Consider the following 12,080-nt stretch of genomic DNA (forward strand, 5'->3'; position numbering starts at 1 on the left):
AGAAACCCCAAACTGGTTAAGAATGAAGGATGCTGGAGGGCTTGGCCCTAAATGGGACACAGCTATATGACCCCCTCCAAGGCTCAGGCAAGAGCAAGGAAGAAGGGGCAGAAAGAATGTGAGAGCCAGAGGATGGGGAGGTGCATAGCAAAAGGACCCCTCCTGAACAGGAATAACATTGCCTTTGCACTGTAACTGAAGCTGTGGTGAAGAAGACTGAGCTCTTCAACGTTTCCTCATGAGGCAGGGAAGGGCCCACGAGGCCCCAGGCTTTCTTTTAGGTAATTTACTGTTTGGGGTGGAAGAAGGTCTACTTTTCTTTAGTGTCATCGACACTGCTAAGTTGCCCTTGCTTTAGCAAATATTATCCACGCATGCTCAGGGAAGAAACTCCAGACTCAGTAGGCCACACACTAAAACAAAACGTGAAGGTAGAATGGGACTTGGGGGAAAAGATTCCCGGTTCCAGCTTGGGGGGCATGAGAGAAGAGAATAGAGGGGATTAAGCAACTAAAATTCGTTATATAAGTGAAACCGTCAAAAATGTCAAAATTCAAAAGAATTTTAGAAAAAAACATAAAAGGAAGACTGATCATTTCAAAATGCCTTTCGTTATAAGGAAGTGTTGCCCCCAAGCCCATCTCTCATCTCAAAGGGAACAATGAGATCAAACCGACCACACAGAACCAGAAAGAACTTAGATAGCCATCAGTAATGGAATGGCTGAATAATGCTATGTTTAGACTATGAAGTAAAATGAGTAGGTTAAAAAGGATGAGGTAAACACATGACCTTATATGTTAATAAAGCATGAAGTCCTGTTTGGTGATTTTTGCCTCAATGAACAAGGTGCAAGAGGGATGGAGGATGGTTCCAGTGTCAACCTCTGTCCCCCACGCATACTCATACATGTGTGCCTACACATGCAAAACAATGCATACACACAGGAGAAGAAACAGAGTGCTGCTTAGCAACACTGGATAGACTATAAACCCAGGGATCAGAGGGATTCAACAGAACAGAGTGGTGGTACAGCAGTTAGCCAGCAGGAACCTAGCACTGGCTCCACCATCACTATAACACTTTGTTGCTACCTGCTCTAACTTTTGGGAAGGCAGCAACAGTTGTGTCTCTGTAATTTCCAGGCCAGCCTGGTCTACAAAGTGAGTTTGAGGCCAGCCTGCAATACACAGTGAGTCCCAAGACAGCCAAAGATACACAGAGAAACCCTAGCTGGAAAAACAAACAAAAGTAGGAAGTAGTGACATCCCATGGCCATGCCACCCTGAACTGCCCAATCTGCTTTGATCTTGGAAGCTAAACAGGTCAGACTTGGTGAGTACCCACCTGTAAATTCCAATTTTCTACAATATAGTTTGTATCCAGTCTATGCCAAAAAGGAACAAAACAAAAAATGAAGTATAATACAGTGTATCTGTTTGTTTGTTTGTTTAAGAATCCCAGGGCTGAGCTGGACGGTGGGGGCGCACGCCTTTAATCCCAGCACTCAGGAGGCAGAGGCAGGCGGATCTCTGTGAGTTCGAGGCCAACCTGGTCTCCAAAGGGAGTTCCAGGTAAGGCGCAAAACTACACAGAGAAACCCTGTCTTGGGGGGGAGGGGGGAGAATCCCAGGGCCCCAGGGCTGGAGAAATGGCTCAGCGGTTAAGAGCACTGGCTGCTCTTTGGCAGCTAACAGCTGTCTGTAACCTCAGTTTCAGGGGACCTGACACCTCACAGAGACATACATAGAGGCAAAACACCAACGAACAAAAAAAATTACAAATAAATAAAACATTTAAAAAGCAAACAAGAACAGAATCTCAACTATATAGCCCTGGCTGTGGTAAATGCAATGTAGTTCTCCATTCTTCTTTTCCTTTTGTTGATTTTTTTAGTAACCCTGGGTGAAAACTCTCTGCAATCCTGTTTCAGCCCCCAGTCCCAACTCGTTTATTATTTCTCACAACTGACCGTATATATACACTGACCTCAAAACTCTAATGTTCCCAGTGTGTAATTTGGAGCCTTTTGTGTTTCCACGGTAAGCACTCTCTGTTTCTCTCTTTATTTTCTTTTCTTTCTTTTTTTTTTTTTAAAGAAAGGATCTCATGTACCCCAGGATAACCTTTAAGTCCTGTTCCTCTTGCTTCTTCCTAGCCAAGTATTATCTATGACTTCAAGAGTGCACAAACACGCCTGGAGCACATAGATGTTTTAGCATAAAACAGTATTTATCATTTTGTAAATAAACAGAGCTAAGGATAGGGTGGGGGAAAAGAAAGTAAAACCCCATCGCCTCTTCTCCGGCCCAAGGCGATCTCAACTTTCAAGATCTTTTATCTTCCTCCCAACTTGGAGCTTCCAAAGCTAAAAGGTAAACATCCGACAGCCACTCTAGCTCAATTCAGAGGACTAACTCGTTAGCCTGGGAGGTTCACCCCTCTATCTCTCAGTGGGTTAACGAGTTCAATGCTTGGCCCGCTTCCGTTTAGGGAGGGGAAGGCCCTCTTTCTCTCCGGGTCCCCTCAGATAGTCTTGCCTTCGGAAGTCTCTTGTGCTTCCAGTTCCCCAATCGACCCTCATTCTCCTCCTGATACTCCCCTCGGAGGACTCTACCACTGCTCGGGATGCTCCACAAGTCCGCGAACTGGGCGAGAACTGTGGCCGGATTTTCAGGCCAGGATGAGTCACTTCCGGTCACAGACTCCCTCCTCCGGAAGTAAGACCTGATGTAAACAGCGGAGCCGGGCACCTAAGCCCGGGAGGTCAGAAATTCGTGCCGCAGGCGGCACCGACAGCTAGGGCAGGGGTCGGGGAGGGGTGAAGAGCAAGTCAGCAAAAGCAGCTGGAGCACGATCCAAGGGTTGGTCAGGGTCGTGGGGTGGGTGTCTGTACTAGAGGTCTTGACAGGTGGGGACAGGCGGCTTGAGTCGGTGCTGTCATGGAAAGGAACATGACTTTTGGGAGAGGGTGAGACATATCAATTAGGGTTCTTAGTTAGAGTGGGCATTTGGACCAGAGATCTAAAAGAGGGTCTTGGAAGCTAGTGCTAGAGCAGAGTATGGCTCATGTAGAAGCAAGACCCAGATGTTGTTACAGCAGAAAAAGTAGGTTTGAAGTCTTAGAGGATGGGTAGGGGGTGTGTCTGGACAGAGGTCTTGGAGTGATGGGGTTCGACAAGAGCATGAAGCTTCTAGGACAGGGAGACAGAAACAGGTTGAAGTTTTCCAAGGCAGGTTTGTTGGGTGGTGTGTAGTGGGAGATCTTTAGGGTGTATCTGTGACCTAGGGCAGGGTCTACTGGAGATAATGTGGGAATAAAAGGGACAAATTTTAGGGGGAAGGAGGTTCATGAGAATGGCGTTGGGTCAGCTCAGTTAGGAGTCATGGACAAGGAATGGAATGTGTCAAATTCGAAGAATCAGCAGTATGAGAAAGGGCTTTTGGGAAAGTGTTGCATGGGAGGCTGTAAATGAGAGGTCCTGGGGGCAGATAAATGAGGGAGTTCTGTGGGAGGTGGGCCATTCCTAGCAGTTGCAGGGAGATGCAAGAAACCTTAGCCCTTGTTCTCTTCTTTACTGACAGGTGGGGCCGGGTGCAGGTGGAAAGAGATTTGAGGTCATGTCAGGAATTAGAGCCAAGAATGGCTGGGAATGAGGAGGTATCATGGGATATGCTCTACCCCATTACTTCCTGATAGGTTCAGTAAGGGTTGGTGTTGTTTATGGCAGTTGTGAGTCTATGTATGTCATTGCAGGCCAAGATACATTCTGCGGGTGATCTTGGTTTGAACAGATACTCGGAGGTATACTCCACTTGTTTTTGTTTTTTGCAGTCTGGCAAAGAAAAGTATCAAAATGGGGAGGAAGCCGGGAGTGATGGCACACACCCATAATCCCATCACTCAGGAAGTGGAGGCTGAGGACTGCTGGGAATTCAAGGCCAGCCTGTGCTCCCTAGGGAGTACCAGGACAGCCAGGGATACGTAGCAAGACCCTATCTCAAAACAAAATAGACAAAGTGGTGAGGAAGAAGGAATGGTTTGGGGGACAGAAGTTGTAGGACTTAAGAGAGGGCACTCCAGAACTCTTCGAAATGCTGTCACTTTTGTGCCTAGGGAGGCAGTCCCGGACCATGACTCAGCAACCGCTCCGAGGTGTGACCAGCCTACATTTCAACCAAGACCAAAGTAAGCTTGTGATTGTGTCTTTGTGGGAAAGATAGGAAAGAAGGGTCAGAGATGGCTATGAGCCCTAGAATTTTGAGTCAGACAGATTCCTTCTATCCCCAGGCTGCTTTTGCTGTGCCATGGAGACAGGCGTACGCATCTATAATGTGGAGCCACTGATGGAGAAGGGGCACCTGGGTAAGTGGCTATAGTTGGGGGGCAGTGGGCAGAAGGGCTGATGTGGGCATTTGGCATCTGCCTCTACTGACACCCTGGTCCTTGTGCAGACCACGAGCAGGTAGGCAGCGTGGGACTGGTAGAGATGCTGCACCGATCCAACCTGCTGGCCCTGGTGGGCGGTGGTGGCAGCCCCAAGTTCTCAGAGATCTCAGGTAAGTGCTTCTTTCATCCTGCACTTGACCTAGATTCCCCAGGTTCCTCACTTCCCACATACAACCCTGAGGCATGGGCAGATGAAGTCCTCAGCACCTCAGAGTCCCACAGTGAGGCATACTTTGTAAGTCATGAATCTTACAGCTTGAAATGTTTGATCTGTTACTTATTGATAGAGGGTCTCACTGTGTAGTTCTTTGTTGATAAGGTTGGCCTCAAACTCAGAGAGTGCTGGAATTAAAGGTGTGCGTTATCACACCGAGCACTTTTGTTTTTATTTAGGAAACATCACTGGAGCTGGGGGTGTAGCTCAGTGGTAGAACACTTTCCTGGTATGCTCAAGGCCCTCGGTTCCATCCCCAGCACTATAAAAAGAGAAAAACTGGGTTGGGGATGCAGCTCAGTGGTAGAGTACTTGCCTAACAAGCCCAACGCCCTGGGTTCGGTCCTCAGCTCTGAAAAAAAAGAGAGAGAAACCACATCTTGTCCATCTCCTGTTTGCCATGTTTTAAACAATGGAGCACTTACTGGGACCATAATAGTAATTTTAAGCACTTTATACACAAACATATTAATTTGAGACAAGGTCTTTTGTAGCCAAGTATGACCTTGAATTGATCACCTACCTCCCAGTTGCCAGGATTACAGGTTCGTGCCTTCACACCTGGCTTTACATACATTAGCTCATTTAGTTTTTGTTTGTTTGTTTGTTTTTGTTTTTCTGAGCTCATTTAGTTTTGTAGGGTTTTCTTTCTTTTGGTTTTTAGAGACAGGTCTTCTACATGGCCCTGACTGTCCTGGAACTCACTACGTAGGCCAGGGTGGATTCAAACTCACAGAGACCCTCCTACCTCTGCTTGATGGGATTAAAGGTGTGCCCTACCACTCCCAACTAATTCTGTGTGGTAGGAAACACCATTCACCATTCGCCCTTCTTCCCATATTTGTTGTGCTGTGGATGGAACTCAGGGCTCTACGCATGCTCTATCGCTAAAGCCATACCCGCAGCCTCCTTATCCTCATTTTTACTGATAAAAAAACAGACCTTCTTAAGTGACTATTTAAGACTATATAAGTAGTAGGTTTTCAAATCTTGGAGCCATCTCTCCTATATCTTCTTGACTTGTGCCTCAAGTACCACCTTGTTTTAACTTTTTTTCTTGTTGATCCCACACGACATGGCAAGCGTATTGTAAGTGAGTCACAGAACCCTAGAACTCCTCACAAAATCTCCTGAGTATGGACTGGATCCTGAAGATCGAAGTAGTTACAGAGAGAAGTTGTGGATCCTTAACTCTTTGTTCTTGTGCCACAGGCCCTTGACTCCGATCATTTGAGCCTTGATTTGTTTGTTTGGTTTGGGTTGGTTTTTTTTTTTTGTTTTTTTTTTGTTTTTTTTTTTTTTGAGACAGGGTTTCTCTGTGGTTTTGGTGCCTTTCCTGGATCTCACTCTGTAGACCAGGCTGGCCTTGAACTCAGAGATCCGCCTGCCTCTGCCTCCGAGTGCTGGGATTAAAGGTGTGTGCCAACACCGCCCAGCAAGCCTTGATTTTCTTATCTCCAAATGAGCATAGCTGGTCTAGAATGCATTTTCTTAGAGATCTTGTCCCTAAGTGTTCATGCTGTGTGAGGCTCACAGTGAATATTTAGTGAATGGTGAAGCAAATGGTTGAGGGCCCATGAGGAATAGGGATGGGCCCTCTGTCACCCAGTCTGCCTCTTACCCTAAACCTTGGTCTTGTCAACCCACCCATCTGCCTATCAGTGCTGATCTGGGACGATGCCCGAGAAGGCAAGGACTCCAAGGACAAACTGGTGCTGGAGTTCACGTTTACCAAGCCAGTGCTGGCTGTGCGCATGCGCCATGACAAGTGAGCTTGATGAAGACTGGGATGGGGGCAGGAGGTTCCCACGCAAGTTACAAGCCCACCCTTCCTCCACTCCGGCAGTTTCCCTTTCCTCATAGCCTTCTGTGATGTCTGCAGGATTGTGATTGTGCTGAGGAACCGCATCTATGTCTACTCCTTCCCTGACAATCCTCGAAAGCTGTTTGAGTTTGACACTCGGGACAACCCCAAGGGTGAGAGGACCCAGATATCCAGGTGTAAGGATATGAGGCTTGGGAAGAGGCAAAAAGGAGGAGATAAAAGAAGGAACACATCCTCAGAGATCTTGAGGGAGAGGCTCTATGCCAGAGATATAGCCCTTCCAGTCCCTACCTTATCCCTACCCCTAGTCCTGCCCCACCTGACATCAGAAAGCACTCACTGAGGACATGGGTAAGTGAATCAGTGAGCCCTGGGCCCCCAAGGATTTCTTGGCAATCTGTTCAGACCATGGAGAGTGGACCTTAATGCAAAGCCTACCCCTGTCAGGTTGCTATGGGTATTAAACCACAGAGGGTTAAAGTCTGGCCGGCCCTTGTCCAGCTCTATCCATTCTGAGACTCAGCCTTCCCCTGGCCTCCTCTTCACCTGCCCATCCCCACTTCATCCTCACAACTTAGGGCTGTGTGACCTCTGCCCAAGCCTGGAGAAGCAACTGCTTGTGTTTCCTGGACACAAGTGTGGAAGTCTACAACTTGTGGTGAGCCAGCCAGTGGGCAAGGGTGGCGAGGTGGATGGACTGCCTGTCTTTGTGAACTTGTGCCATATTACCCCAAGCCCAAACTCTTTCCTCCGACTCCAGGACCTGGCAAGCACAAAGCCTGGTACTTCCTCAGCTCCATTCACTATTAATGCACACCAGAGTGATGTGGCCTGTGTGTCCCTGAACCAGCCAGGCACTGTGGTGGCCTCGGCCTCCCAGAAGGGTACCCTTATTCGTCTCTTTGACACCCAGTCCAAGGAAAAACTGGTGGAGCTTCGAAGAGGCACTGACCCTGCCACCCTATACTGGTGAGCAGAGTGTATGTGTGGTGGGCTGGTGCCTTCAGCACAAGTCGCCATGTTGGACATCATTACCGGTCTGTCTTGCAGCATTAACTTCAGCCACGACTCCTCCTTCCTCTGTGCTTCCAGTGACAAGGGCACTGTCCATATCTTTGCTCTTAAAGACACCCGCCTCAACCGGCGCTCTGCGTGAGTATCCTCACCCTATCCTGTGTTGCCCCAATCCCCCTGGCCATGTGCCATACCTGGACTTACCAAATGCTGCCTACAGGCTGGCTCGTGTGGGCAAGGTCGGGCCTATGATTGGGCAGTACGTGGATTCTCAGTGGAGCCTGGCCAGCTTTACTGTGCCTGCGGAATCAGCATGCATCTGCGCCTTTGGTCGAAATACTTCCAAAAATGTCAACTCTGTAATTGGTGAGTGACAAGAGCCCCCTTGGTTTGTGGTACTACATGGGTAAAGGACTGCGGGTTGGACCTAAAAGGATTTAGGGGTTTTCAGAAGCTGGAAGAAACTGGAATGTGTGGCTCAACCTCATAATTAGCAAAGGGTGTGGCACTTGGGCAAAAGCCATGAGCCATGGTGGGACACCAGAGAGGATTGGAATATGTGGCTGGGGCATCTCCTAACCTTTCCTAACACCTCAACCCTCCCTAGCCATCTGCGTAGATGGGACCTTCCACAAATATGTCTTCACTCCTGATGGAAACTGCAACAGAGAGGCCTTTGACGTGTACCTTGACATCTGTGATGACGATGACTTTTAAGAGCCCTGGCAGCTGTACTAGGAACCTGCAGTAGCAGATGGCCAAACTGAGTCTTGAGGGTGTTGAACCAACCAGCAAGCATTAATGAGGCCTCCCACTCTCCACTCAAGCACAGCTGTGTCTAAATAAACAGCTCACTTCCCCCAAGCACTTTTTTTGTGACAGTGCTGAAGGCCAAGGACAGATTCCCTGGGCCACCTAGTCTGGAAAACATTCACAGGGACCCAAAAGGATTGTCGTAATCCAACCTGGGGATTTAAAAAAGAATACCAGGAGATAGCCTCTGTGATGTATATGAATAAAGGGCCTTTAAATGGCATTTATGACTTGACCTCAAGGGTGGGGCATGCTTTTCCTGGAGCAGGGTGACCTAGGCTCCTCACAGGAAGTGGAATATAGCTTGGGACTTGACTTCCTATTATTAGTCTTAGTCTGTTCCGCGTTGAGTCAACACACAGCTTGCAGAGTCCCGGCGTCACAGTGTGGCGTGGTGCCCTGCCCAGGGGTGAAGAGAAGTTCCACTTTTGAGCTGCTTACAGCGTGGCGAAGCTTGCTTTCCCGGCAGTCTCTGCTACCATAGTTGGTGGTTTCTGGTGACGTTCAAGTTTGCAGCTGCGCAGTACGCCTGCGTTGGTAGACGTCGCCCCCTAGACTCTATTTCCCAATGTGCCTCGAGGTGCCGTGAGGGGTTGCGGGTGTTGTAGTCTCGCTGCCCTTCAGGCTGGTCCAGCAACCCGCAGGATGTCGGAGGTGCGGCTGCCACCGCTGCGCGCCCTAGACGACTTTGTCTTGGGGTCTGCGCGTCTGGCGGCTCCTGATCTAGGCGATCCACAGCGATGGTGTCACCGCGTCATCAATAATCTCCTCTACTACCAAACCAATTACCTTCTCTGCTTCGGCACCAGTCTCGCTCTGGCCGGGTGAGGGAGGGAGGCAGTGATTGGCTGAAGATACTAGCGGGAAGTAGGGTGGACTTGCGGGTATTTGAGGATGAGGAGAGGGAAACCTAAGGGGAAATGCTGGGCTGGGAAGGGCGAATTCGGTAGAAAAGGAAGGTCTGAGGGGCATGGATGGAAGGATTTGAAGGAGGCAGATTTTTGTTATAAGGAGGGTTGTGGGGGGAGGTGAGAGAAGACCTGGGTAGGAAAGCGGGGGAGGGGGGCTGAAGAGGAATGTGGGCTAGGAGGTGGGCCCGGATTTAAGGAAGGTCTGATATGGGGATGTGAGAGTACTTAAGAGGTTCAGTGATGTGAGTGATGTGGCAGATTAAGGGAGCCCTGGAGGGTTTAAGACAGAAGTGGGGGTGTAGTAAAGACAGGGTTTGCAAGGTGAGTTTGTAGAGAAGAGCCTGCTCATATTGGGCCCAGAGGGAAGACCCAGTGTTTAGAAGCTGGAAGCCAAAGACAGACAGTCTAGAAGAGGGTCTTGGGCAGGGTTAAGCCTGGGACTGAAACCGAGGACGGGTTCGTTCAAGCAACCGCGGGAGGGTGGTTCTATATGAAAATGGGGTAGTGGAGGGCCTTTTGAAAGAAAGGACACCTGGAAAGTGCCTAGTCTGCAAAGAGAAATGTGTATTGACTGAAAGCCTTGGTGAGGGATCTCCAAGGGTTAAGGTGAAGGAAAGGAATGTGGGAGCAGATCTGGGAATACTAGAAAGAAACCCTGCAGGTCTAAAGCCAAAGACCAGAGAAGTTTTGGGAGCCCAGGACCTCTAGCAGGATATGAGGATCTGATAGGACAGTAGTACTGAGGAATTGAGAGTTCACAGGAATCCCTGCAGGATGGACTAGATGGAGACAGGCCTGGTGAGACTATCTGCTAGGATGCTGATTCTGGAGCCAGGAAACAAACCTCTTGGGGTCCAGGATTTGGTGGATGGTGAGGTTCGCTGAGTGCCCTTGTTCCTGCAGGTACATTCGTCCACTGCACACCCTCCTGAGTGCACTGGTAGTGGTGGTGGCTCTCGGGGTGCTGGTGTGGGCTGCTGAAACCCGCGCAGCTGTGCGCCGCTGTCGTCGCAGCCACCCAGCTGCCTGCCTGGCTACAGTGCTTGCCATTAGCCTCCTCATTCTCTGGGCCGTGGGCGGCGCTTTCACCTTCCTGCTCTGCATCACGGCTCCGGTGCTTTGTGAGTCTACTCTCCCTGTTACAGCTGGGGAAATGGACAGCTCATGCTTGGACACCAGACCTACCCTGCACTGGTTCCTGGGCTAAGGGGACTGGAAACCTGGAGGACACACATGCCTCCACTAACTCTTCCCTGGCTTTGCTCCCTCTCCTGGGAGCATGCCTCTTTATTACCTTTGTGGGTCTTCAGTGTGAAGTGCCTTAAACTGTCCAAGTCCTGATTTACTGCAATGTCCTTCCTGGCCACATCCCCCATAGCAGGCTGGCCTGCCTCTGGGCCAATCTCCCCATTGTGGGCTGCAAGCTAAGGCCCCTCCCTGACCCACTCTTGGTATCGCCCACAGTGATCCTGCTGCATGCTTCACTGCGCCTGAGAAACCTTAAAAACAAGATTGAGAACAAGATCGAGAGCATTGGTCTAAAGCGGACACCAATGGGGCTGCTCCTAGAGGCACTGGGACAAGAGCAGGAAGCTGGATCCTAGGACCCTGGCATCTAGACAACCCCCACACCATACCCAAGATGGGAGCCTTTTCTCAGCCATTTAAAAACGATTCTAGAGCCCTCTGGCCTGTCAAAAATAAGACACCTAGCCCTATTACCTAGGGACCAAAGTCTTCCTCAGCACTGAATTGGAGACTCAGTCACTTACATCCGCCTTGAAACGGGGCTTTTAATCCAGTGTATCCATGGCCAATCTCAAAACAGGACCAAGAGATACTCCCCTAACCCAAATCTGGGACTCACTGGTTTTCCATACTTCAAATCTAGGGCCTGGAGCAGGACATTCTCAAATCTTGAACTCTAAACTAAGGATTTTTCAGACCCCATCCAGCTTGGAACCCAGGTTAAGACATGGCCAAATCTTGAGCTTAAATCCCAAGTGTCCTCAGCCCTAACCCCAATGAACCCTTGAGCCCAGATGACCCTAACCCTCAGCAGACCCAACAGCCTCCCTCCAACTCTGTTTAGAGGTTTCCTCCCTCCCCCACATTTTCCTGGTGTTGAGGACCAAGGTGTGGGGCTGCCTAGGGATAGCCCCAACTGGGAATGGAGCACATACATTAGCGTTCCTGCAACAATAAAGCCGGTTGAATCTCAAGCTAATTTGGCCTCTTGTGTGAAGTTCTTGTACCTCTTTTTTTGTTTTTGTTTTTCTTTTTTTAGCTGAAGATCGAACCCAGGGCCTTGCGCTTGCTAGGCAAGTGCTCTACCACTGAGCTAAATCCCCAACCCATCTTGTACCTTTCAATGAACAACCCCGTGGCTGTCTTCAGTTCTGCCAGACCATACCTGACTGGTTCAGTGCTGAAAGGGTGACGCCTATGGTCCTCACCTGCAGCCTCTCAATCAGCATTAAAACAGTGGGATGCAGAAGTGTGTGCTGTCATTTTGGATAGTCTCTCGTTATAAGTGCAGGGAGGCAAAGCAAGTGAAGTCAACACATGACAGCTGGACACAGTGAGCCCAGTAATTCCAGAGGACTGTGAGTTGTGGCTGGCCCTGGCTACATACTACAAAACACATGACACTATTGTAAGCTATTTCCAGTGCATTTTTTTCTTTCCATAAAAATATTTTTTTCCTGGCTAGGAATGGTTGTACATGCCCTTTATTCCAGTACAGATAGATCTCTGAGTACAAGGCCAATGCGGTCTACATAGTGAGTTCCAGGCCAGCCAGGGCTACGTAGTGTGTCCCTGTCCTGTCTCAAGTATATATATATATAATCT

The 12,080-nt window shown here is 49.2% G+C and overlaps 2 protein-coding genes across 6 annotated transcripts; both read left to right on the top strand.

Annotated features, from left to right (window-relative positions):
• Positions 1 to 2,468: 2,468 nt before the first annotated feature.
• Positions 2,469 to 8,551, top strand: Wdr45 (WD repeat domain 45). 5 transcript variants are annotated; one of them, XM_036175108.1, is made up of 12 exons: positions 2,776 to 2,864; positions 3,758 to 3,805; positions 4,118 to 4,189; positions 4,292 to 4,366; positions 4,456 to 4,560; positions 6,327 to 6,432; positions 6,547 to 6,641; positions 7,068 to 7,147; positions 7,250 to 7,458; positions 7,540 to 7,641; positions 7,724 to 7,869; positions 8,111 to 8,551. In XM_036175108.1, exons 3-12 carry the CDS (start codon positions 4,135 to 4,137, stop codon positions 8,218 to 8,220), a joined length of 1,083 nt encoding a protein of 360 aa, XP_036031001.1. In that variant the 5' UTR covers positions 2,776 to 2,864; positions 3,758 to 3,805; positions 4,118 to 4,134; the 3' UTR covers positions 8,221 to 8,551. The 5 variants fall into 5 exon arrangements, with proteins under 5 accessions (XP_036030998.1, XP_036030999.1, XP_036031002.1 ...); XM_036175105.1 differs by lacking the exons at positions 2,776 to 2,864; positions 3,758 to 3,805 and adding an exon at positions 2,469 to 2,720; XM_036175106.1 differs by lacking the exon at positions 3,758 to 3,805 and having other exon boundaries at positions 2,710 to 2,864.
• Positions 8,552 to 8,618: 67 nt separating this feature from the next.
• On the top strand, positions 8,619 to 11,454 carry Praf2 (PRA1 domain family member 2). Its single transcript, XM_036175111.1, has 3 exons — positions 8,619 to 9,140; positions 10,131 to 10,348; positions 10,692 to 11,454. The coding sequence occupies exons 1-3, from the start codon at positions 8,962 to 8,964 to the stop codon at positions 10,829 to 10,831; spliced, it is 537 nt and encodes a 178-aa protein (XP_036031004.1). The 5' UTR covers positions 8,619 to 8,961; the 3' UTR covers positions 10,832 to 11,454.
• Positions 11,455 to 12,080: the final 626 nt, after the last annotated feature.

The sequence above is a fragment of the Onychomys torridus genome, chromosome X, assembly GCF_903995425.1.
Source record: "Onychomys torridus chromosome X, mOncTor1.1, whole genome shotgun sequence".
NCBI classification, from domain to species: Eukaryota; Metazoa; Chordata; class Mammalia; order Rodentia; family Cricetidae; genus Onychomys; species Onychomys torridus.

Excerpts from the sequence above, each read along its gene's own strand:
- Wdr45 (XM_036175105.1), top strand. The coding sequence starts at position 2,471 with ATGCTTGGCCCGCTTCCGTTTAGGGAGGGGAAGGCCCTCTTTCTCTCC. Across the intron at positions 4,190-4,291 it reads ACATTTCAACCAAGACCAAA|GCTGCTTTTGCTGTGCCATG; the intron begins GTAAGCTTGTGA and ends TTCTATCCCCAG. Across the intron at positions 6,642-7,067 it reads CACTCGGGACAACCCCAAGG|GGCTGTGTGACCTCTGCCCA; the intron begins GTGAGAGGACCC and ends CTCACAACTTAG.
- Praf2 (XM_036175111.1), top strand. The coding sequence starts at position 8,962 with ATGTCGGAGGTGCGGCTGCCACCGCTGCGCGCCCTAGACGACTTTGTC. Across the intron at positions 9,141-10,130 it reads ACCAGTCTCGCTCTGGCCGG|GTACATTCGTCCACTGCACA; the intron begins GTGAGGGAGGGA and ends TTGTTCCTGCAG. Across the intron at positions 10,349-10,691 it reads CATCACGGCTCCGGTGCTTT|TGATCCTGCTGCATGCTTCA; the intron begins GTGAGTCTACTC and ends TATCGCCCACAG.